The sequence below is a fragment of the Temnothorax longispinosus genome, chromosome 5 (genome assembly GCF_030848805.1).
Source record: "Temnothorax longispinosus isolate EJ_2023e chromosome 5, Tlon_JGU_v1, whole genome shotgun sequence".
Taxonomy (NCBI): Eukaryota; Metazoa; Arthropoda; class Insecta; order Hymenoptera; family Formicidae; genus Temnothorax; species Temnothorax longispinosus.
This window is the reverse complement of record NC_092362.1, coordinates 15,348,590-15,376,081: the sequence shown is the minus strand read 5'-3', so window position 1 is coordinate 15,376,081 and position 27,492 is coordinate 15,348,590. Positions and strand designations below refer to the sequence as shown.

At 42.5% G+C, this 27,492-nt stretch overlaps 1 protein-coding gene across 14 annotated transcripts in view; it reads right to left on the bottom strand.

Annotated features, from left to right (window-relative positions):
• Nucleotides 1-2,338: 2,338 nt before the first annotated feature.
• Nucleotides 2,339-27,492, bottom strand: part of Br (broad-complex core protein) — a 50,187-nt gene continuing 25,033 nt past the window's right edge. For 10 of the 14 annotated variants that reach the window (XM_071777402.1, XM_071777410.1, XM_071777401.1 and 7 more), the window contains one exon: nucleotides 14,919-18,668. In XM_071777402.1, coding sequence (XP_071633503.1) covers nucleotides 17,986-18,668 — 683 coding nt within the window. In that variant the 3' untranslated portion in view covers nucleotides 14,919-17,985. The other 4 variants (XM_071777414.1, XM_071777413.1, XM_071777411.1 and 1 more) reach the window with 2 other exon arrangements.

Here is a 27,492-nt window from a genome sequence, read left to right as displayed (position 1 = left end):
CGAGATAAGAGGGATGTTCGTCGGACGGAGCGGGAATGCCTGTGGAACCACACATTCGCATATGTCCTCTATCGAGAAGTGGAATGTGTATACAAGCCGTTTGCCGACTCGTATTTATGAATATGCATGTACATTGTTCGACGGATCTCAGATGTGTGTGTACACGAAGCCTAACAGACATGAGAAACGAGACGACGAGAGAGTACAGGTACACTGAGCATTCTGGATGACATTTAAAGCATGCAACTCGAAATAAACTAAACAAATAAACGTGAACATAAACGTAAACGTAATTAAATATGCGTGACTCGGGCGAGCTGCGTGGCGACTTTTACGAAATCGATACCCCCTCGTACTCGTGTGATCGCGTGTAACGAGGTAGTCCCCCCGGCTTCGGCTTCTTCGTTTTTCCGATTTTTCGCGATATGCACCTCCTCCTTCGTATTCACCGTTTTACGTTTACACTCGACACACGACAGAAACTTCTCACTTATGCAAAGATTTTTTTTCTTTTTTTCTCCCTCTCTCTCTTTCTCCGAAGATACTCGTGGCGGGGAAAAGACATTTCGCTCGAGAGATAGCTCCGAATCGGAAATCAAGGTGCTTCCTGATCAATGAAATGAATTGTTCTTACTTCGTACTCCTCACGGCAGCGCGTCCCGATGATTAACGCGATCAGTGGTCGATTATTTATGGACGATTTTTAAATTCTTATATTCAACGTAATCAGGTATAATACCGATCTTCATCGCGATTGCTCGCTTGTGTGCGGCTTATGAAGCCAGAACACAAAAGTATTATAAGTAAGATACGAGGAATGTATAAGATAAATGAAATATATACATATATATATGCAATTTATATTAGAAACACGTGATCATTTATACTCAACATACGTCGTTTTCGATCAATCACAATATCGCGAATACACAATGCGGTCCATAAGGTTTCGACACAAAAATTATATAAAATAAAGAAAAATGTTCAAAATGTTTTTCTGGCGTGTTCTTTATTTTGTACGATTTTTGTCTCAAAACTTATGGACTGCATTGTGTACACTCTCCATTCTTTCTAATGGACATTAACAATAAGATTACTGGATTTGTTTCTTGTAGGCATTATATTTTATATTGGCATTGTATATATTTTTATACTCCACTTCTCATATCTTGTTTTATATTTATTTGTGTTCCAATCTTTACCGACCACCGCGAGTGCGAGATTTATCGAATACGACGGCTATAGTTTTCGCATACAGGGTAAAACATCGATTCTGTATTGACAGACGGGAATCGGTTGTGTTTGGTCGTGGTTTTGAGAAATCGCGTTTCAGATTAGCGTCGGCTGGATATCAGCTGGACTTCAGTCACTTGCGAGAAATGTTGCAGCACCCGAAATAATACATAAATACGTAAATTCGAGCGCTGCGATATCTGAGAACATTGTAGCTGCTTAATGATGTGTCGAGATGATGCTTGTTACGAAAATACGTTAACCGAACAACGTCCAGCGTGGATACGCCAAATCGCATTTATATCACTTACCTTCCGGCTGAAAGAAAAAGAATCAATTTCTCGGCATTAATGTACCGGCGCGCGGCATAAATTTTCGTATACGCAATTTCGGTAAAACTGGTGCGGTTTAACATAAACGTAAATGCAACATAAGCTTCTCTCTAATCTACTCTTTTCGTCGAGGATGTGATAGGTGGACTAAAAAAACAAGTGACAACACAAACGAGTTATTAAACCAAATATATAGTACATTTCTTATTGTATATAAAAATGAAAATATATTAAAATGCATTTGATATTGCTTAGAAATAATAATAATAATGTGTGGCGATAATAATAATCGTAGTGATAATCAATCGTAATCGTAATAATGAGTGTAGTAACCGTACTGATCCAAAGTAGTAATAACAGTAGCAATAGCAGCAGAGCGGCAGCGATAATGTGTAATAGTGATCGTAGTGATAACGGCAGCGGTAATGACAGCCCGCGAAACTAGTTGCGATAACTCGTTGATGACAACGAGAATACGGGAATTGATAATAATAACAATAATAGTGATCGTAGCAATACAGATAGCGATAGCGATAATAAGAACGATTATGACGTCAAATGATGCTGATGCTGATGAAAATAATATTTAATAGCTATAATGACGATGACGGTTGATGTGTGTGCCGGTGATACAATAAAAAAAAATAATGATAAAGTAATATAATCGCGTCATATAGTATATAAATATATAATAGTAATGATGATAATAACGGTAATAATAGTGACACGGCAATGACGCCGGTCACGATGACATCGACGATGCGATTGTATATAGTTAATAAATATATATTATAACCAAGACATTGTGAAAAATAACGTAACAGAATTATCACGGTATATAACGCACACGGGTTTTCGTTCAAAGCCCAATTCGCATTTACGAGTAATATAAACGTTGCGTCACTGCGTTCTTGACATTATTTTATGTACTACATCGTCATCTCGAACGTTGCTTTACGCGCAAATGCGACATGGTCTCACGAAACGATTTTGTACCAAAACGGAATCATCCTTCCAAGATAGTGTGGAGACTTTTCCAAAGTTTTTTTTTTCGGGGTAAGCCGATATGTTGATTACACACAAGTGCTTGACATTGTCGTAAGGCTTTATACTCGGAGAGTTTATATTCCATGTAATTCTTTCTGCATCGCTTTCATGCGTTTATAGTCAGCGGTTGCGTACGGATATTAATCGTGAAAAGCTATCTGTTCTCGATATCCAAATAGATATCGTAATGTATAATCCTATTATAACGCAAGTAACGGAAAATTAAAGGCTTATTGTATCGTTAGAAAGATGTCACGCGAAAAAACCCTCGGTTTTCTATTTTTCTTTCTTTTTTTTTGTGTTTTTTTTCTTTCCTTTTCAACGGCTGTTTTCGGTAAGGTGTCCTATCGCGCTTATCATTTAGCTCTATGGAAGTAACGGAGAAGTTCCCTACGGAAACCGCGGAGGTTTTATGGGGAAGTAAATCATCTTCGACAAAGCATTCACATAATCTCTGTGCACAAAATCATCTACAAAAAAAGAAACCATGGAGAGAGAGAGAAAAAAAGCGGAGATAAGAAAACTGGGTATGTGCGTCGAAAATGAGAGTAAGCTCGTTTTCACGAACGTCTCAATTGTTGTACTACACAGTCGAGCTTAAGATTATATCGATTGCTACATCTACCGGCGCTCCTCCTTGAGCAAAAAGAAAAATAAGAATATGAAAAGAAAGGAGAAAACGTAAGGAAGCGTCTCTTTCGGCCTATCCGATTTCCGCGAATCTGCAGCGCGATGACCTCCTCTGCCGATCCTCCTCTCCTAACGTATATTTGCGCGCGCGCGCGCGCGTTCTCTCCTCATAAATTTATAAATTCTTTAACTTAACGTTTAGGTACTTTTAAGCAACGATTTGGTAACATCAGTCAAATAATTTTCACGCATCAGTCCAATATATATATGTATATATATATATTAGCACTCGTCGCCTAATTAATTAAAACAAAAAAAATCGCGATGTGAGATACGGATCAGTCCAAATCAGTCGTCGATCCAATTGTGTCGCAGATAGCAGCGAAATAAACTACATACAGATACGTATGCAGTAAATTTATATATAATGGAACACGTCGTGATTCTCTCTCTCGGGCGAATCAGGTCAGTCGGTTATATGCGACTCGCGCGTCTCCCTACATTTCCGACGCGATAAAAGGATCTCGCGAAGCTGCGCGGCCCGCCGCGACACGTGCGAATCAACAAATATTTTCAGTCTTTCCCGTGCTCGGAAGCCTGGTAATTCCTCAGATTGGACATTTTTTTTCGGCAGCGCCTAATCATCAGAACCGAAAGAACGTTCTTGCTCAGCTTAATAACGCGCCACGAGGCCACGATCTCACGCTTCGTCGCGCGTCGCTTTCAAGCCGATCGAACAAAGACCATCTTACCGTAAAAACCAACAAAGTGTTAACTAAAAACTAGAAACTTTAAAATATTACGAGCATTTGCAAGATAATTCTATAAAGCGAGTACATATAAACGTCAGTTGCGCGTCTGTGATATTTTTGCGTGGAAGACCAATCAAGCTTACGTTAATCCTAATGGTGGCCTTTTTTTTTTATAAAGCGTCGGTATTCCCGGTCGCAATTTTTTTGTCAATTGCACATCCTTTTGCAAGCCGTAAAACTTCGACAGTGCACGATATTGTCATGTATCTTTACGGCATGTACGTTACGGTACATATTACATCCCCCCCTACATTACTTGAAAGCGACGCGCAACCAAACGTGATAATGAAGAATGACGTCCCAACGGCTGTTACCATACCAAACTAACGAGTCTTCGATATAACGCATAAACCGGTGGTAATCTGTTGGCTGCACGATATCGCGTGTTACAGGAATATAACACAAAAGCGAAGAATTAAACGAACAGTAAACAAAGAAGACGCTCAAATAATTCTCTATTAATATATAAATTGTAGTTAAATATTCAGTCAAATTTACATTAATTTCATTAATAATTTATTATTCGCATAATATCGCACCGACCGCTGATCGGAGGACAGATATATCTACATGTGTGTGCGTGCACACACATGTATACGCGTGTACATTCGTACGCGCGAAGTAATGCACGAACGTACACAAGCACGTCACACACACATATGTAAATATATATGTGTATATATATATATATATTTATATATAGATATATATTCGCAATTATATTTGGCCATTTTTTTACATTAGTCACAAATTCGTTTCTTCGAATAACTCTACTAATTTAAATATTATCAATATCAGTCCTTTCTTGTCCTGACCACTATATAAAATTGTGTTCGTTATTCTCGTAATTTAAAGCTTCATTCTTCTTCCTCATCCTCTCCGTTTCCCTCGAATTAACAATCTTTTTGCCCTTGTTTTACCTCTCAGCGCACAATCTTTTCTCCTTATTTAAATTATCTGCGCTAATGCATTTCGCGTCACACATAATTTCGCATACCCGTGGAAATGTACAAGATGGTTACAATATGATTCCTTGAAAGTTTCTAAAGTTCTCGCGATATATATACTATATACATGATTTATTGCCCCGATTATTAAAAAATTCTAATCTTCATCCGTCGTTAAGGTGAAAGACCTAATTAATTCAAGAAACGTATAATCGATAACTTTTGTTTATTTTTATCCGACTCGCGGAAAATCGACAAGTCAATACTTCCTGCGCATTTACATCGATATTTACCCACGTAACAATTGACTAATCGAGCCTAAAATATGCTCATTTTGAATGCGTTCGAAAAGATATATATACTTATTAATCCGGATTATAATGCGAGAAGCGGAAAATACGTGTGACGCAACGAGATGCATTCCATAAAACATAGTTTAACATAAATTATCATAGCCTATCTATAAATGCATTCAACGTGCATGTACACCTGCGTCCAGAGATTGCCTATACGAGCCGAAGTGTGAACACACCGATATGCGAGTTCGTGCACGCGCGAACATCAGTTCGTCACCCGAGACGAGAATTCGCGCGTATATTGGGATTTGTGCACTTTCAGAAAAAAATATATATATGTATGGGCGCGTACCTGTCCGCACGGGACGCGCCGCGCGTTGTTTCTTTCCGGTCGATCCATTGTCGAGTTACGATTCGTTGTGCGATCGGCGTGAGAACTCGAAAGGTCTGCGGGACACAAATCGGTGGAAGACGCGACACGCGCGCGTGTGTGTGTGCGTAACGATAGAGAAAATTCTGGTTTCTCCTGTCAATGGTACCGCGACGAATTAGCTTCAGTAGAAGAAACGATATGAAATAAGAAATTATTTACTTTACGGCAGCTAAAAGTACCTACATTCGTGTTACGCAGGCAGGAAACGCGATAAGGCTCCCATCCTCGACTTGATCGCGAATTGGATCCTGCGGTTCAATCGTGCTCGAGTCTTATTGTGATCCTGCAGCTTCGGTCACTCGATTCGCATTGTCACACAGACCCTTCGGTCTTATCGCGATCGCCATGGTTCGGCCTTAATGCAGTCTCACTCCAATCGCTTCCTCTAGTCGCGATCTAAATTTATTATAGCTCCGCTGGCATCCCCCGCGTGAGTCACGCGTCCGATACACTCCGCAGTTACACTTCCGCCAACGTGATTCGGCCCTATCGACTTCCAGCCCTACCCGACTTTCGTATCTGTATTTCGAATGCGTATCAGGGAATCTATTTCATTAACGGAAATAACACGGGCGCTAGTCATGCCTCGCTGTTTTAAGTCAACTTCGCTTTAACTGTACACCGGTTCAAGAAAGTCTTGTCTTAAATGCAACTCGACCCATTTCAACGACCGTCGCGAAACACTCCGTACTCCAACACGGTATCGACCTCGTCGCACACAATTTCGCCGAAGTGACCCCGTATACTGTGCAATCGGTATCGACGTAAACGCAATCGCCGACCATGTCACCCTAGTCCTCGCACGTTAGCATTATGGTGGACTCACATTCGCTCGCAATTGTGCTCTCGACATCTCTCATCGTGTCCCAACTCTCGCGTTCGCACACCGTAAAGCGGCTCCGTCCTCAAGAAAAATAGAAGATTATCTCTCGTTAACTAGCCGAGCCACACAACGATCGTGCTTTAGGCCGACGCGCGTGCATTCGTCAGCTCCTGCCTACTAGCGATCTATCGCGATAGCCGTGTTCGCGTGACACAAAACGGTGATGTCCCAGTCATCATATAGGCTTCTTCACCAAGCGTGAATCGTCGAGGTTCTACTAAAATATAGCGGTTCACGGTTATATGCAGTGACAAGTATGTATATATGTATACGGCTGCCTGTCTGTGAGTCACTTAGAATGCGAGTGATCTATCGGTTCCGGACATAACACAAGCGTCCAAAAGACCTTCAGAATTTCTCAAAACTTCTTCGGAACACGTTTCGAACGTTTTCTGGACCTTTGTATTATTTTGGCATTAACAGCACGCGTATCTTTCGTCCCGTCTTCCCGCCCATTTGCTCCCTCGAACTGACAAAGTCGCATTACCATCAAAAAGCCATGAGAGAAAAACGCGTCGCGACTGTTCGAGAGATTCGGTCGAACGCTCCGAAGCCGTAGAATGCGAAATGGACGAGAAGGAGCGTATAGAATGAGACATTTCGGCCGGATACCACGAAAGTGGAGTAATCTGTGTTCATGGAATATATTATAAAGCGAAGCTCCCATCGGTATGCCGCGAAACGGAAACAGCCGTAACACAACGGTACAATAAGAGCAAGAATAATAATAGTAATACCAATAATAATATTAATAACAATATTAACAGCAATACTAATAATTATAATAATTGCAATATACAATATGAGTAATAATAATAATAATAATAACAAAGTAAGGTACTTTATGTAAAATTCGTTAGGTATCGTAAAAACGAATGTAAGTCTATATAGGATAGCCCGCGCTAAAGCATTTAATATGGAATGAATATATTAGGGTAAAATATATGCGTATATATATGTATGTATATATATATTGTATATATTAAACCATTGCATCTCACTTTTCCCGATTCAAGCGACGACGAAAAATGACGATATAAGAATATTTTCTCGCAGATTTAGGTTAATTCGATTACCCTTTTCTGCTTCGGAAAACCATATCGCGTTCTCTTCAAACCATCGGAACCATGTAAATCGGGCAATATTTAATATCGAAAACGATTAAACTCTCGAATGCTGTGCCTATCCCGGGGCTCGCTTGCAGTCTTATCGAAATTTATTTTTGGACGCTCCTACCTATACTTATCTGGACGATCGTGTCTTCGACACTAAAAACCTTCCTCGAATAATATATCCCATTTCTCGCGATTATATCGATCTAACTAATAAAGCTTAAATTAATTCGCGTTTCATAGCCAATGAGCGCTCTTGACATGGTTTCGACAATGATTCACCTCGTCCCGCATTTCGCGAAACAATGCCGAAGCTTTAGCCAAAGTGCGTCTACAATTAAATCCCAAACTAACGATTCCGAGACTGAAGCAGCTATAATCACAGCGAGTTCAAATCTCTATGTTACAGGACGAGCTTTGTGTTTTATTCGCGAAACGGCGAAAGAAATCACGATAATTAATGCGAGTCACGATAATCGCTGCCTCTGTAGCGTCGGAAATTGTACTCAACGAGATTATACACCGACATCAATCTCCGAAATGATATTAAAATCGGCATTCGCGTGTATCCAGTCTATTGTACGACCTGTCGTGCGACCGATCATTTATATATTCCTGCGGCATTAACAGAAATTAAAAAAAAAAGTAAGAGAAGAACATACGAGAAGCGTACGCTAGAAAAATAAGTACAAGTAATTATAAAATTAAAATTACTTTTCTCTACTTTAATCCATTGGCACTGGGTCCCGTAAACCATAACGCCAGTGTGTGTGTGTGTGTGTGTGTGTGTGGGTGTGTGTATGTGTGTGCGAATCTTACGTGCAAAATCTAAGTAATCGCTTCCGTGAATTACGTGCGATAGGTGCGAATAAACGATTTGTTAACAACACACGCCTCGAGGATTACGCGTTGATTAGAATCAACTCGAAAATCAACTCGCAAAACCAACCCTATAATTTCAATCATCTTGATTGCACCCCCGTTCAGTCTCATTCTTTTTCATCACAACTTTGTCAAGTAATTAGATCCTAAAACTTCCTTGAAAGTTCGGGAGCGCGACATCAACGTTAATATCACCGTCTCGTCATAATATCCAATTACGAAATAAAAAAATGGGAAAATATACGTATATATATATAAAATAACGGTGCGCGAATTCTCTACCGATTCCCAGTTCGCGCATGATAACGACATTCACCACGTACTCTCACATCTGGAAGCACTGATTTCTCGCGGGCCGACGTTTCCTACTTTTTACAAAAATTGTTGCCGAGCGGCTGAGACACAGGAGGAAGATTTTTAAGGACGCACACGCACAAACATCGTGAACACAATGGCGACATTCGACGCAATTCCTATTGTCTCTCGAAAAGTGACCGAGTTGTTTCCGATATAATCGCATCTTCCTCGGGTGATCGAGTGGCTAAAAGAATCCACAGATCCCGCATCCTATGGTCCCAAATGTCAAACCCATTATGACCGATGTACAATCGACAGGCGATAATAACGTAACAATTGCGTTTCGAAAAGTCTCGTACAAAACGTCGGCGGTCCGTTACCGGTCAAAGGTATCAATTTTCACCGTATATTTATCGCTAAAAGTGTCCGTCTGATTCTCATCTCGCGTCGGCTTTATACGTGGCCTCGTATTAACCCTTTAACGCCTGGATTGGAAAATTGTCCCACGAATTATTTTCATGATTATGTACCGCAGCCTTCTTATAGTTTTCGACATTCTAACAAGAAGATATCATGGCAAAATACATGAATTCGAAACCATGACAACATAGGTACTCTTAATTAAAGGATCTTTTGATAAACTAAACAAGCAAAATCAGACGGCTGTACGCGTCCAGCGTTAAATATGCGCGGTTAATAATTGTTAATCGATGAATCGAGTAACGGGCTGAAATCACTCGTCTTTCCGAACATTCGACGTCGTTTTTCGTTTGTTTGTTTTTTGCCTTTCTTTTTGGCTAAACAGCAAGAATTCGAGAAGAGAACGACGCGATTCTCTCCGGATGGCCAACGCTGCCGACACGACGGCCTGGTCGATCGCACGGCCGTCGCGAGCAGCGCGGAACATTTCTTTTTTAGCGTCTATTAAGCTCGTTTCGTGATGTCTCTTGGCACGTAAGACACGCGCGTGCGCAATCACTTCTATTTCTGCCTACGGTGATAGATGCTCTTGTGGTTGTTCAGGCTGTTGAGCGTCCTGAACACCTTGTGGCAGAGCGCGCAGACCGCGCTGTTCAGGGGCTGAAAGTGCTGCTGCTCTTTGTGCCGCTTTAGGGTGAGCTTCGTGGAGAGAGTCTTGCCGCACACGTCGCACGTGTAGCAGATTCCTGGTGGCAGCAGGCTACCGTGTAACGGGTGCGACAGTCGCATCGCGAGGATCGCCGAGGGCGGACCTGAGATCCGCGCGATCACACAGACACATCGATTTTTTTTTTTTTATATAGATTTAGATCGCGAGAGATATTTTTTTTCCATTCGGATGGAAATGCCGCCGAAGACGTAAGAAATGCGAACGTAAGAGAAAGAAAGAGGCAACGGCGATACGATGGAGCGTTTTTACAAAGCGGTAGACAAGCAAAGCGAGACAGGGAGAAGTTATACGTGTGAGTTAATAAATACAACAGATAGAAAAAAAAGTGGAGGCGGTGCACAAATCGATAAATTATATGATAAAAAGCAGATTTTAAACGTGCGTTCATGAAGAAACGAAAAAGTAAAGGTAGATACACACAGGTAGATAGAAATGTAGATAACGTAAAATAGAGACATAGACAGATACATAAATGCAGATATGAACGAGCGTAAAAGAGGGAGAAAACGTGAAGTATGCAAAGAGATTTAAAAAAAAAGAAAGAAAAATGAGAGAAAGAGAGAGAGAGAAAAAGAGAGATAATGAAATCAAGTACCATAGTCCGTTACATATGCATCGACACCCAATTAAAAAGAAATATTTCCATTACGAACCAATATTTGTGGTGTAGGAGGCACACGGAGAGCCACGTGTGTGGATGGACCCCCAGCGCAAGTCCGTGTTCGTGAAGGTAGCGGGTAGGTACACACAGAACAATGACGAACCAGAGCCAAACGTATAGCCGAGCGAGCGGGACCGGGAACAAACAAGAACAAAGATACGACTGCTATTAATATCACTGGACAAGATTAGTTACGATACGCTGCTAAGTATTCTTGCATGATTAGGGCTAGAGAGACAGGGTGATATGCCAAGGTGTTAAGGGCCAAATGTGAGGTTTTCGTTGACAGTCAAAATATGGGCAGGTCGGCTGGTTGAGGGGAAAGACGGTTTAAGGAGGAGCGGGCTTGAGGATTAAATCGGGATCGATCGAGAGCAGATCGGCAGTGGTATCGAAGGAAGTTGCTACTGAATATCCGCCGATACTCTTACTGACAGCCTGTTGAAGTGTCCCTGCGAGCCACGTACGTTGCTCGAGTACTTCGTTTCTGCTGCATCTTTAGTCGCAGAGAAATATAAATGTGGCTCGGAGCTCTGGTTTGTCATTGGTCATGCATAAATAAGCGCGACGATTCGTGGACCGCCGGAGGAACGACAGTGCGATTTGCGCGGATTTCTCGTTACCGTAAAAAGACAAAGAGAGAAATCTTCGTTTGCTTTGCGTCTTGGAAGTTACTTTGCAATCGATATTTCGCTTGTTTCACATTTTCACTTATGGCTGCATTTATGTATTTCTAGTTTACGAGACGCAATAACAAGTGTTGAAGATTTCGTTCTTTGTGATAACGAAAAGTCCGAAAAGAATCCGAAAGAGCGAAAATCCAAGACGGTCGTTTATTATAACCGTTTTGCTGTCATTGTGAAATGAAGAACAAGGATATTGTAAACGCGATTCGAGTTTCATAGTCAATATAATTCGACATTTGTATCTTGCTATATACGTGTGATCGAGTATTGCGCTTGGAGCTAACCAAGAAGAAATCCAGAAATGATTGATAAGGCGATAAATTATACTTCAATCCGTATTTATCGTAATTTATGAACATTTATGATGGGATACCGAATGAGACGGAAACGATGCCCGATGAGAGAAAAAAGGTATTCCAAGCGAGCTTAACAAGCAACGAAATGTCCGCACATACCTTTCTCCGAGCTGTAAAAGTAAACGTGCCACTTTCTTCCGGCATATTAACTGACTTTCGATGGAAAAAGGGTAGTATCTGTAGTATCAACAGTGGAGGCGACGGTAACGGTAACTAATATATATAAAATAAAAGTAACGGTCACAGTAGAGAGTGTAATAGTTAGAGGCAATAGTAGCAGGAGTGACAATAGCAGCAGCAACAATAATATGAAAACTTGCCGATAGAGAAAAATGTTAATGGCGATAACAACTACTACAACACATCAAATAGAAAAGATAATATAATGATAATATCGGAGACAAAAATATTTTTTTTTTTTTCATTTATAAATAAGAGAAAGAACGATATATCCAGAAATAAACGTGCCTTTTTTAAAAAACATTAATACGCGCACGCGCGCGCACCCACGTACACGCACGTGCGTTCTATATCGATAAGTGTATCGTTTATTTTTAGCGATTATAATCTTTTAATGCACGTCTTGTTTACTTGCGAACATAGCTCCGACAATTTTTCCCAACATTTTTTCAATGATGTTTTCTAACGCGAGTGTTTGAGTAATCTAAAATAATAAGAACACATCGCTTCAAAATTGTAATTAATAATAATACAGAAACACTGTGTAAATGCTGATACATGTGCATGCACAAAGTAAAGCTTCAAAACGTGGAACAATCTGAAAAACTATGATGAATAACAATACTTATAATTTACGGATGCTTCTCCTACTTGCACTTCAAAATATCAATATTAATTCGCTTTTACGCTGTATCCAAGTTTAAATTAACCATCCTAACATAAAATTAATTTTTAATAAGTAAACCCTAATTTTTAATAAATATAAATCCTATTCAAATGTGATGGGCGCAAACACAATTGTGCAAAAAATCAGTAAAATGTCTACAACACATTTATATTTTATTTCCGATTTAATAAATCATAGAAATTCAAAATTAAAGCGACATAAAAGTATAGAAATATTAATTTTCCGTGTGAATATCGCGGAAAACTGATTAATTCTGCAAATAGCGCTAAATAAATTGATAGAATTGGTATATATAACACGTGTGTCGTGATGCAAATATATCTTAAATCCTTGAACATGAGATCTTATTGCTAAATCACAGCAAAGAAATTCTGTCGTGGATAGGGTATAAAGGAAGGCATCATATATCAGGAAAGAAGGAAAATTAAGGAGAACGGAGGGAAAAGGAACCACTATTTTATCCAATTATAATTGCCTTGTCTAAAGGAATGTGGAGAGCGTATATTACGAATAAATTAGATACATTAAATAATATTTTATTATCCCGTATTTGTACCGCACCTTTCCTTGTATCGCCACGTAGGACGATAAACAGAAAACAGAACTTGTCTGCAATTATCGTGTGTGCTCGTCACATAAATAATATATAAAAATAACAACAAATCGCGTGGCCCTTGTCGAAAATCGAAAAAGTTATGCCTATCACATAAGTAATCGCTCAGATTCTAATACACGCGGACCTACGGTCCGATCTTTCACTCGTTTCGCAACGCTATTTACAAATAATGCAGATACCTCATTTTTTTCATAAAAAATATCAATGCAGCTTTGCGCGCGTTATCGTTCATTTGCTCGAAGCGACATACCTGAATCACCTTTTCGGCTTTCGCATTTTATTTCAAGACGTCGCTCATCCGACCTGCATTTCACCGATCGTCACAAACGAAGACGCATTGTGTTACACAGACGCCTACTTTGTCGCGAGTGCATCCCTCGCGGACGATGATAGAAAACAACCCCGGCATAATACATTCGCATTAGAAACCAATCAAATCCGTTTCATCGACACGCTTACCGATTCAAGTGATTCAACTCGTTCGTGATTCCTCCACGCTACTCTGCGATAAGTTCATTGACGTTACACTAGATCACATTAAGTCGCAAAACAATCGTACGATCGATCGACTTTCTTTCGCACTTTGAACTGCCTGTCTTCTCATCAGTGCTCGAATACAGTAAAAACAACGGAGAACCGAGATTTCTACGTTTCGAATCCGTCGAATCTACATATTCCGCTGTACAGCGAGAAATACGTATTTTAATCGCCGGCGATCCCCAAATTCCGGATCACGTCGGATCTTAATCCGCATCGATAACGGCAACGTACGCCTGTGTCGCGTGAACATCCGGTACACCCTCGTCACCAAAAAATTCATGACAGAGGGAGAGAGAGAGAAAGCGAGGGGAGCAAACGGCGAGCAATCTCATCCCATTCGCGGATGCTGTTGAGGCTGGTGTTGCTGTTGCTGCTGCTGCTGCTGTTGTTGTTGCTGCTGTTGCTGTTGCTGCGCAGAGTAATTTCTCTCGGTGTGCTCTCTCTGGTCTCTCTGCCATTCGCGGGCCTGCGCTACTTCCTTTCTCTGTTGCTCGCTTTTGTTGTGCTGCCGATGGTAGATGCTCTTGTGGTTGCGCAGACTGTTTAGACTGGAGTAAACCCGCTTGCAGATGTTACAGATCGGTTCCTTGCTGGGCCTGGTGTGCACGTTCTGTATGTGCCGCTTCAACCGCGTTAGGGAGGTCAGGTTTTTGTTGCACGGCTCGCATCGAAACTCATCGCTCGCGCCGCTGCCGGCCAACAGACCTGGCGGCAGAACCAGACACACAGGGGTTACTACTTTTGTAGAGGTTTTTGGCGCACGGAACGTCGCACGGACGTCGGACAGGTGGACAAGTAGACATTAGACTGGGGCAGGGGAGGGTTGAGATAGATAGAGAGAAAGAGAAAGAGAGAGAGAGAGAGAGATATAGAGAGAAACAAAGAGAGAGAGAGAGAGAGAGAGAGAGAGAGAGAGAGAGAGAGAGAGAGAGAGAGAGAGAGAAAGAGAGGACATCATCCCCAATGTGCTTCTTTACTTTGTCCTTTTTTTTGGGAGGGAAAGTTTTTTTCTAGCCGCGGCCTCGCCTCTCGCAATCGCACACCACCATTTCACGCTCCTACACCACCGTCACACATTTAAGATCACACCACCACAGTTTTCGCAGCTGAGAAAATATTGTGCGCCCGTGTGCTCTCTTTTTTTTGCCTCTTAGTACTTTATTTTGCGCCTTTATTAATCGAGCATACGTCGTACCACCGTCACCCGACAAGCCGTGCCCAAACTCGTTTACGTGTTATTTCTTAAAACCACCTTAAGTTATATATGCTTTATGGGTGCTGCTACTGTCGTTGCTGCCTTGCGCCTCATTGCGTAACGTAACGATTATCATGAGGGGAACACCGGATGCAACCATTGTCACCGTATATTTCTCGTTCTTTCTCCTTCTTTATTTTTCTTTTCTTTTTTTTTTAAGATTTTCGTACGGTCAACTTCTCTGTAAAACCGACCACGTTGTCACAGTTGTCATTACACTCGTTAATCCCTTTATCGTAATCATTATCCAAAGTCATATCGCCAAAAGTCATAGTCATTGTCAACCTCGTCGTCGATGTCAGTGTCATGTTATCGTTGTCATCGCCTCGATCTCTCTCTTATTCTCGTGCCGCTTGACCATCATCGTTATTGTAATTACTAATCATGTTATCGTCGCGATTATTCTCCTCAATTTTCATTTCGATCGTTTATTTCGTCTCATCTTCGAACCAGTCATCGATCTCGGCATTTCTGTACAGTTCGACGTCCATTATTGTCACGTGATCGATAGCTCCTCACCTTCAACCTCGTCAGTGTCTCAACATTACTATCATCGTTGTAGTAGTAATAATTTTATCCCTCTATTAGTTCGATCATTATCATTTATAATACCGTATAATAAACGGGTTTATAACCATCATTATGATGAGTACCGTCATCGTCCTTGTCTTTGGTCGTCAATATATTCTCCAGTATTATCATCATTATCTCGTTCGTTATTCCTGTCTCGATTATTGCCGCTATTTTCGTTTACTGCATTTGCATTCTCGCTACAGACTACATCTTGATTTCTCTTTTCTCACGACTGATTTCGTCAAGCTCATATGGAGAGTTTTACGTGACAGATTTTTATCAAAACGTTATAAAAGTAAAAGATGTAATCATTTATATAAAACATCTATAAATTATACTAGCTCCTGTAGCACTTATTGTTACTATCAAACAATATATTAATATTAATATATAAGTGAGAAAAAATAATTTTAAGACAGAAATGGCATCGAAAATGCTAAAACATCAAACAAGAAATGCTAATGCATGACGTAAGTGCTAATAATTTCATGTATAATTAATATCTCGAAATTTCAGTGATATTTTTAGAGAGTAGGACGATATAAGATGTCAAATGTTGTAATCTCTCAATTCATGTTGCTTTTCTTCCGCATATAAATGTCTTTCAAGTGATTCTACTCGACCGTAGTCCGGTTAACTGTACTTTATATAATCACGTAACGATCGAACTTAAATCTTTACTGTACTATAAACCTATAAACACACTATCAAGGCGTGTTATAATATCGATCGAATACGATGACAATGGTGATAATCGCGATGCTCTAATCCGGAAGGCTCCTCTAACAAGATTTGTTTTTTTTTTTGGCAGCACCTCTCAGTTCGTCGCATGACGTTCATATCTTTCGAGCGCAATTAGGATAACACAGTGCAAGCAGTTCTAAAGTTCCAGCGAACAATCGTGAGCGATGAAGTTAGTGTTTCATGATCACCAGGTATATATATATCCATGTGTCGATGCATATTATTTACAGCAAAATAGAGCGTAATATCTTATATATATAGATATATGTACATGTACGCGTATGTGAATATGCGCGGGAGAGTGGAAATATGTGCGAGCTGTGTACACAAATGCGATATCTGTTTCTAATGAGGTGATGCGAATGAAGCGTAATGTATTCTATATTTCATGATTAATGGCATTTTCGTAGCCTTGAGCGAAAGAGCTACCAACAGAAGTTCTTTCTTCTCGCGCGATATTTAGGCCGTGAGAGATAGCGCTCGCTCATTAGAAACAACATTTTATTCGTTATTTCTTTTTTTTTCAATTATCTCCTTTATTTCCCCTCGCCGCTAAGTCGCGACGGTTCTATATATACGGCATTATTACGCCGGCGTTATAATAGTGGAGTCGAGTTTTTCTTAAATATAATTACAATCTCACGGGTGCAGGAACAATGAGATATTTATTTATATCAAAACGAACGCAGCTATACATCTTGTATAATCTGAGTCTTTCACGAAAACGTAACATTTTGTAATCTCTTTGTATACAACTAATGAAATGTCAGAAATTGCACAACGTCAAATAACATTTGATTGATAAATATGATCTATTATAAACAGTCAACCAGTATTTTTATAACGACTTGAATTTTATAATACGCTCAATGTCGAGGAATAGATAACATCAAAACAAGTCAAACTCTTTTTCCAATAAAAATCTCAGTGGATAAATGTCGACTAGTAGTATTATTTTATCAATACGAATATTAATGACTGATCTAGAAGACAAAAATAAACAGAAAAAGAGGGAATATCGAGAATTTAGACCGGTATAATTTTAATGAGCCCGATTTTGATACTATCACGTGAACCCGAAATAACATATCTGACACACTTTCGTTACCAAAAACCAAACGAAACATAATATTACAAATAAGCGTAGAGGTCATCGAAATTCAAAACTCTGCAAAATTACATTGGTTCTCTCAGTTCGTTCGGGTGTAAGTTCATTAAATCAATAACTATACTCTAACTACACTGTATAATATTGCGTTTCCGGAATTCCGGCTTACAGATAAGGAATCATTATTAATAGTTTTTTTTTCTTCTTTGGTCTCAACCGAGGTAATCTGCCGGTGGAATAAACGACTAGCAACATTCCGCTCCAATACTGTTGAGATATAATTACAATACATCAGCGGTAGTGTAACATACTATAAGTGGAACACATTTATACAAAACGGGTATGTCTTCTATTGACAGCCGGTAGACTACATCCATCTCTCTCTCTCTCTCTCTCTCTGTCTCTTCGTAGAAATCTCCAAGGTCTGGCATCGTGTGTGTATTCTGCACACGATATTCTTAGTTCTTTTATTCGTCCTGTTTTACGATACGACGGAGAGGCTCGTCCTAGATTAGTACCGCCGGTCAATACGTAACTTCGCACTGTGCCTCGTGCTCCTTGCGGTCCTTGCGAGCGTGATATTGGCTCTTATGACTGACCAGACTATTCCTGGACTTGTAGCTCCTGCCGCACTGGTCGCAGGACAAAGATTGCGGCACGTAGAAATGCGTGTCGGCCAAGTGCCTCTGCAGGGACCAGGCGCGAGAGAAGGTTTTCTGGCAGAAATTGCAGTAAGTGCGATTCGAGGATTTGTGATCCGGTTCGTGATACGCCCGCGACGACGCGTCTACGTGTTTCGATTGCACGAGACCGTTTCGCGAACGTAGCCATCGCAGATCGAACGGCGATACGTCATTGTTCGAAGATCTTCCGGACGTTTGCGGCTGCTGTTTATCTCGAAGGCCATCGTGACGATACTCGTGCGCTGAATCGAGATCCGTGTGCCTCTCGATCGTGTGACTCGACAGGAGGCAGGACTCGAGCTCGTCCATCCGCGGCGAGATGGGCTCCGATTTCAGCACGATCTCCATCGGATCGTTAATGTTGTCTAAAAGATCGATTATCGGCAGCTCTTGGTGCTGCGGTTGCATCACTGTCTCGCCGTATCGATTTGCGCTTGTATTTTGGTTCGATTCCTGTATTTTTCGTTGGTATTCGATGTTGGTAGTGGACTGCCAACCCCCGTCCTCCTCGGCGACCTCCTGGTCTGCAACCAAAGAGGAGGGGGCTGAGTCCAACCGAATTCACGCGACATCATTTAGTACCATAACGAATAACTTTCAGTATAACGAATATTTATTCTCTCTCTTTCTCTCACTCTCTCTCTCTCTTTCTTCCCCCCTCTCGCTTTCTCTCCCACTCACACACTCTCTCTATTTATCGTCATAATAATGTAATACGCGCGATTTTTTTAAGCTGATTCTCGACAAGAATGAATTCAAACGCTTTTACTAAAATGAGTAATATCCAAAGATTGTGTATTCTTAGCACAAAGTCGACGTTGAAATGAGAGCGACGTCTTGTCGTAGCGTTGCGAGACGGCGAGAGTCAATAAATCCTAAACCATGACTGACTTGAGAAAGACCCAAACTAGATCTGTTCTCGAAGAGAATGGCACACAATGTCTATTCAATCTATTCAATTTAAAGTTATTTAAAATTAGGATCCTTTTTATAATATAATAGCGGAAAAGAAAATGTCATTAAAACTGTCATATCGAAATCTGTAATTCTGCTCTTGACGGCGGAATTATGGAGTTAAAAGACTAGACGAGGAAAAGCAGATATGAATAATTATAAAGTAAATCCAACGTGATACATCGATGCGATTGTAAAACGGATAACGCGTTGGATTGACTCGCGTGCCATCGCCCGTGGGCGGGGCGCTTTTACTCGTCATTTATTTTAATTCCATGATTTTGCCGTGAACAATATTAAAGATTTAATACAGCAATTTCAAATAGATGATTTTTTTTCTTCCGCTATATCTCGTTGACAGCAGGAATTTAGAGTTAAGTTTGGCTAGTTCGAACGATTCGTTGCAATTGATCTGTCGAGAGCTAATTCGAACATTCGTACGCAACCGGTCTGTATCCGAGTCGAGTCCGTCGAGATACAACGCGTCGGCACATTTGACACCGTAACATTCATCGGGCGAAGCATGTCGGTAGGACGACAACGATCGTCGTCAACACGGGAGCACGGCGGAGTTCGCGGACGCTTCTTTGCGGGATTTTACCCAGCCGGTTACCCGTGGCAACGCTACCCCACGTCGGTCCTCCGCTTCTCTACTTCGCCCTTCCTCTCTTCGTGTTTCGCGCCCCTCGTGATCCTGCCGTCGCCGCCGCCGCAGCCCGCGCGCGCGCCTCCCGGACCCCCGCGTTCACCCCGAAGCGTTTCCCCCTCGCGATACAACCGAGAAGAAGATATATACGTAGGATGTGTATTATTCTTAATAACCCCTGTATGCCGTTACGCTGTATTATGACTGATGTTGACTCTAAGCGCGGTGAGAGAAAGAGAGGAGCAGCTACGATCGATAGGCTGCTCCGCTCCAGGTAAAACGAGTCCAGGACGCGCGGGAACGTCGCGGAACATCGGGGAGAAAATTTACAGCACGAGAATTTTTAGATCAGCTTCACGCGTGCCGTCGAATATTTAGCTATCTGCATAAATGCGACATTAACAGTCGTCCCGAGTATACGACTGGGTACGCTGCAACGAATAGATTTGATCTGAATGCCGTCTGAACGATCGCTATTCCACATTTAAACGATACGTGACATAATAATTCTGTTCTCCAACCGGTAACTGTGTAACTACGCAATTCGAAAAGAGAACGTACTCAAACGCATATGTATAAAGCATCCTTTTTTTTTCGTTTTTCCTTTAGTCGTCTCAGCTTGCATAAAACGCGCGCGCGTTCGAGAATATCATAAAAACCGAGAGGTAACCCGTTCTCGCGCTCTGCACAATATCCGTACCCCCAGCGACGGAAAGGATGGGCGTTCCGCAATAGGCAAGCATTATGCCGATAGACAAGCGATCCCCTTTTCTCTACGCTTGCCGGAGGAAACGGAGGGAGGATGCTGGGCTGCGGAGTGTGCACGCACGGCGGCCGCGCTATTCTCTAGCCAAACCCGTTCGGACAACGAAGAGAGAGAGAGAGAGAGAGAGAGAGCACATGTTTTACGACGCGCAAGAGACATCTCACAAAGCGACTCGAGAAGTTTTCTCATGTAGATTGTGCATCGCTATTCTTAGCGAGGAGCACTCGTTGGCTTCTCTAACAGGCGCAAACAGCGGGCTGTTAGAGATATAAGCCAGTTGCACTTCTTGCTCTCCGTCTCTCCGCGCTAATCTTCTTCAGATTATACGAGAGAGAAAGAGAGAGAGAGAGAGATTTCGAAAAGCATGGAAGCGATTTAAGATGCATTCAATTACATAAACGTCTCATTAAATTCTATCATTTCGGTAATAACGCGCGATCGTTCGGACCATACGCGAAGGTCAACCGGGTAATAGCGATATTGGAATATTTTTTAACGATAAACAATACAGTTATAGAATCGTTATAATATGAAAAAACGATAATATTTCTATTCGGTAGATATTACGAGGCGAGAATTACAATTGCTTATATCGATGTCACTGTTAAGTGACTTTATATCGCGCATTCTTTATTTTCCGGTCGTTCCGGTTATTTTATTTTATTTTCGACTAGATACGCGATATTAACGACAAAGAGAAAGTTCATCGTAACTTGCGACGTATAATTGATTGTATCTATCGCTTGCATATATTCCCAGCGTCTATCCTCACAGAAATCTCAGATAAAGGAACGCGTTTATCTGAATAGATAATCGCTGATAACATCAAGGAAAGTCTATGTAGTCATAATCGCCAGTGATGCGATCATCGGTTTCCTCTTTCTTTCACCACCACGATATCTCCGTCATACTACAGCATGACGTCGCTCATTTGTGTCGTGATTATTGTGATCGATGTGTGTACCCTAATCGACGAGAACCTACGAGGAAAAGGAAAGAGCTTTGTTTGAAAGATTCGTTCGGAAGATCGTGGGCCATGACGACGAACGACAGAGCGAAAGTGCAATCGCCGTGCCCCCTGCCCCCTTCCTCTCTCTCTCTCTCTCTCTCTCTCTCTCTCTCTCTCTCTCTCTCTCTCTCTCTCTCTCTCTCTCTCTCTCTTGCCTTCCTCTATAGCCCCTCTCTCCGAATCGCCTCGCCATTTCTCTAACACTGCTCGTCTCTCAAATTCCCTCCGCCGACTTGTCGCGTCCTCCGCCCCCGCGCCCTCGCCACCTCGCCCCAATCCCCACACTGTTGCGCAGTTTTCGAGGTCACCTCAAGTTCATCGATAATAGCACAAGCGAAAACAAGCAGCTAGACCTGAGCGTATCCCCGATAAGTACGTACTACAGATAAAAAATTCCGTCGGATTTGGTTCGGAGCGAACTTTCATTTGGCCTTGGCGGGCGTCGCGCGTCCATCCGAGAATACGTACCGTTAATGCCGCGCGGCAGGGGTTCCCTAATCCGGGCTCTCTCGCGGCACGCGGCGTCCCTACGGTCACGTGGACCGAGAAACTCGCGAGAGGAGTACCGCGAGGAAAGGACGTTCTAGGAGAGCAAAGTCCCGAACCGGATGCATCTCGGTGACCGCAAACAGTGCAATCCTTTTCCGGATTACTTAAGTTCGTCTCAAAATGTCGAAAAAAAATTCTAGATCTTCGAAATTACACGTGGCTACGAAAAACGTGTAATTTCGAAAATTTGGATAATCTTAATGGCTAAAAATTTATCGGGATTTAGGAGAGAACGTGATGTTTGAAATTTCCGACCTTTCGAAATTAACAAGTCGTAAATCTATCAATCAATTTTACACGCGTATATTTGGAATATTGAAATATAAATGTTCGAAAGGGATTAAAACGGGCGATAGCTCAATTATTCGATAACGCGTATCGACTGAAATCATCGAACTCGTCGAAAATGAAAATTGGACTTTTGACGCAGGATGATCTTTTTTTCACGCGCAATCCTAATGTAGAATGTAAAAAAAAAACAGTTATCAAACATTAATTATGCATGACCGTGAACAATAGTGCATCGCTTTGTAAATCATTTCTGACCAAGTCGCACGGAAAGCCCGTTATCAATTTCGATGTTTCCCGCGACGACACTTCCGGCGACCCAACTTCCGGCGTATCGCGTTAAAGAGAAAAAAAAAAAGAGAAAGGAATCGGCTGTCTTTTTGCCACACGTGACGCACGTGTTACGCGTAGCGGGATGAACGAACGGGGAGATTTATGGGCGAGTGCGCAAAAAAAATGAGAGCCACTGTGCATCAGCACGATCGCAACTACCGAAACAGCAACGAAGTGACGGTGGCTGAATGACGGATTGGGTAAAAGAGGGGAGGTGGGAGATAGTACGGAGAGGGACGAGGTATATTAGAGAAAGAGAGAGAGAGAGAGAGAGGAGATGCGCTCGCGGTATCGAATAAACAGACATGAACGAGAGACTCCATATCATCCAGCCAGAAACTGACAAAATTTCGCGTGCCATTTATTCGCAGCCTCGCGAGATGGCATGCCCGGCTTCGCTTTGCCTCTCTCTCTCCCGTGACTTTCGGGTGTTACGCAACCGAAATTCCTCCTCGTATCAGCAGCGAGTTTAAAAGCCGAACGCATCGTATGAGCGATCGCGAGGAAGGATAAAAAGGAAAAGAGAGGAAAAGCTAAAACGCGAACCGACGACCTTTACATCCGATACGTATGGAATCCAGCAAAATGCCACGTGTGTACACGCGTGGTGTATTCTAAGCCACGAAATCCTGGGGAACAACAACTAGGAACAAGATTAATGGGAGCTGATGACGGTCGTCCGTCGAGATCTCGCTAAACGAATTCTAGATTCAATCCGGGAGGTCTATCAGACAGGTCTTTTGGAGCTGATACGAATAATCTTCCCGGACTCCATTTTAAAGATGTAATCCAAAAAGTGAAACGTAGTGCCTCGAAGAAGCGGTGGTTCACCTTGTGGATCGATATGCGCCTCTATCCATTATATATCGCTTAGAGTTGACACGCCGAAAAGGACGAACCGCGCCCGAAGTGCGAGAGCGTTTTAAGATTGCTGACAAAAGGGGCATTGAGATTAAAAAAAGGAAAGGTGCGCAAAAATACGTTCTTTTCTCTGTCTCTCTCTCTCTCTCTCTCTCTCTCTCTCTCTCTCTCTCTCTCTCTCTCTCTCTCTCTCTCTCTCTCTCTCTCTCTCTCTCTCTCTCTCTCTCTCTCTCCCCCCCCCCCCTCTCTCTCTATGCGGTGCTAAAAAGCGATAGAACAAATATTTGTTTAGTACCGGTGCATCGAGACTTTGCCACGCCTCCTGATACACAAGCGTAAAAAGAAGATAAACCGCACTTCGAAATTCAACCTCGCAATCGATATTTTCGTGCTGCGCTAAACTTTGCGACAGATTACCACCTATCTGCGTCTCTCTACGAAAGAACGCGTCCGAAAAGAAGGAAAATAATCGGAGCGCCATGCGAGGCCGATACGCTGTACGTCTCGGTTTAAATGCATTTTCGAGGAACAAATTAAGTATTCACGAGAGAAACGAGAATACGTGGCTCCAAAAGAGAAGCAAAAGAATGCACGCGCGAATTCGATGTGCTCCCGCTCTCCCTCTCCAAGCTCTTATAACTGACTTTTTAGTCACGTTCCTTGAACGCGATTGCTATTTTGGAAGTTAATATGTTTTACTTTTCATTCCAAACGCATACGCATCCCATGCTGGATCAATGTCGCCCATCGCTGTCCGATCAAAATATCGTTTCTCGCATTGTGTTCAAGGATTTTAAATACAAAAGAAAAATATTGGAAGATAAGAGACATTTTCTATTACATCGCAATTTGCGATAACTGAAATTGAATAAAATGATGTATATAATGTCAAATAATGTGTGAGTTAAAGAAAAAACGTCGCGCCACTTTACCTCGAAATCTCCACTGATAATTACCAACGTCATAATTGCAGCGAACCGGGACAAAGAGACTTTCAGTTCAGACTCAGAACCGATCTTGCGGTTCTTGTCGACGATTAAGCACGCGATGAAGCACGCAGTTAGTTAATGAAAAGAAGGGGGCCGTCGTATCCGCGAAAGCTAGAGTAGCTCTCGGTCCTAAAAATACTGCCGAATCTAATTCTCGATTACGTCCCGCGAACTTGAATGCAAAACGAAGGGCAATATACTGATTCACGAACATTGCTCGGGAGCGTGCAAGAGGCGTCGAGTTCACCGTAAATATCGCATTTAGCTTTTGAAACAATGCCAAGATCGCGTCATTATCATTTGCTCCGCCGTTAAGACCCCGCCGCGCTTAACTTTAGCAGCGATCGTCACGTCGAACATGACGAGCATCGTGTATCGTCTACTAAAAATTACATCAGTTCCGAAGAATTGTCTACTCAGTCTACTGGTATTTATCGACAAACACATTTAATTCGTTAAACCCTTCCGACAGAGAACGCGAAATGACTGCAGTCGACTGATGACAAATATTAGGATTAGAATACGCGAAGCTATCATATAACGACAAACAATTTATCGAATACTTTCGAAAGTTAACGCCCACGAGATATTTTGAAATATTCCGAACGAAGTGTTAAATGCATAAACAGCGTACAAACGCAGCGCACGTTCCTCGAACGGTATCCCCGTATACCCTTCGCAGCGAAGGGGTTGCTAATGCTCCTGAGACCCCCGTAAGCGTGATAAATATCTTGAATCTTCGTAAGAGATGCGCCCGACGAGACGCCTTCGCAGTGATCGGTTTCGCGCGAGGCTGTTCTCTCTCGACGAGTGACATTGCATAAATTCCGGTCAGCAGCGAGTGCGCCGTCCGCGTTGCTGCTGCGTGTCGCAAGATATTCTTCGCCGAAACTAGCGGAGAAAAGAAAAAAAGAGACCTATTGATCCTCAAAAGCCGCCGGTCGCGCTGGTCTTTCGTTCGTCGCGCGAACCGGCAAGATATAATTTAATGTATCTAATGATTCGCGGAGAGTGAGTGGCAGGAACGTGAGTGGCGTACCAAGGTCGTCGTATTTTTAGTTAGGCCAATGTTTAGTTGGCCACGTTCGTTCTCGTCGGAGATAGAGGGACCTTGAAATTCGCGGATAACATCTGCAGCCTTATCGACGCGGCGGTCCCCAATCCGCCTCCTCCTCTTTCTCCTCCTCTCCCTCTCTCTCTCTCTCTCTCCCCCCTCTCTCTTTTCCCCCGCTTTGCGTTCTTTGGCGATAAACTTTTTCAGTACTAACCTAGTATAAGCCAGCCGTTCAAATATTAATCGACAATGCGAGGCCGCACCTGAATTTGCACAACCGACCGATCGACCGATCGACTGATTGTCGCGCATTTGTCAAAGTTTTCTCCTCCTCCCAACCCCCTCGGCTCCGATTTCCTCCTCCCCCCTCCCCAAGGATACTAGCGAAAAAGATATATGCGCAATCGAAAAAATGCGTCAGCCAGACTATCATGGTCTCCGTCGCGGCCGATGACGACTGCCGTCAACTCGGGGAACATTCTCGCCAGCTGAGACTCGGTCGAAGCCACGAAAACGCACGCAGACACGCACACACACACACACATACGTCGCGTTCGATCGGATATATTCCTTATTCTTTTCCCCGCACACACTCGCATTCAGACGCGAGCGCGCTCAATACGGCGCGGCTGCCGAAATCCGCTTGTGGAAGGTCACGCACACCCAAGTACGCCATTCTTCGTTCCCGTAATTATTTGCCATTATCGTTAGCGGGGAGGGCGACTCCTGTATCACCTTAAGCGATGTAATCGCGCCATTACGTCGACGTAAGCGGTCAGGCCCCGTCTCTCTCGACGCGCGTCGGCAGTGCGATGATTTTCGATATACGGGTCGCCATCGGCATTCCCGTTTCTCGTTTAATTCCCCGTTTCGTATAGTAGTTGAAACTTGTAATAACTTGGTAACGCCATAACTCGGCATTCTAATTCCGTCTGGCGTCTTTTTCCACCTTTCGTTAATTATCGTAGATAATTTCATTGTTAAGAATGCACCGTTTTACAGATAGAAAAAAAAAAATTATTAGACCTATCACATCCTCTTTTACGACAATATACGTGTGCTATGCGCATACGAAAGATCAATGAGAATCCCGGAAACCGAAGTTGCGAGACGTAATTTCCGGCGCTTTATCGATCAATCATATTGTATTATTTTCTTTCCTTTTCTTTTCTTCGATCGTACCTACGCGTGCAACGAACGTCACGGCGCCATATCGGCGATATCACGCCGCGTATATTGATTCTATTGCAAAACGTTAACACACGGGGGCAACGTTAACAACACACGGATACGTAGCCCGTTCAATCGAGCGATACAAGCACGTCAACGATCGATTATCGAGAAATCGGCAACACTTATGTCAACGACACTCAAAGCATTCGGCGCTGATGGTTGAATTCCCGAGCGGGAAACCGGCGAATGCGATACGCATACACAAACGCCGGGGGCGCGTCGCCCTGCGCGTCATTAACCCCCTTCTTTTTAGGCCCCGGCGACGCAACCCTCTCGTGGGTGTCGCGGTGCGCCGGGATAACGATTTCGCGGCGCGCCACGAATATTGCACAGTGATGCCAAACACTGGTACACACTCCATTCCATTTCTTTTACGCCAATTGCGTTCGCGTGTGCACATCGTCGTGCCGACATTAATAACGGCGGTTCGATGTTCGAGCGAATGTATCTGCTGCGGCCAGCGTGAATTTTTCGCGCGAGTCGATAAAATTGTCGTCTGGCCCAAAGGCGTCGCTCTGCCCACGTAACTATGCTCTTTATTCAACCGCCTCGGCTATAGAAAAAAAAACAAGAAAAAATACTGGTAGAGGTATACAAGGTGTCTCAGAGAGAAGATTTCCGGAGTGAATTATTTAGTTCTTTGACGATTTTTAGATGCCAGAGTCC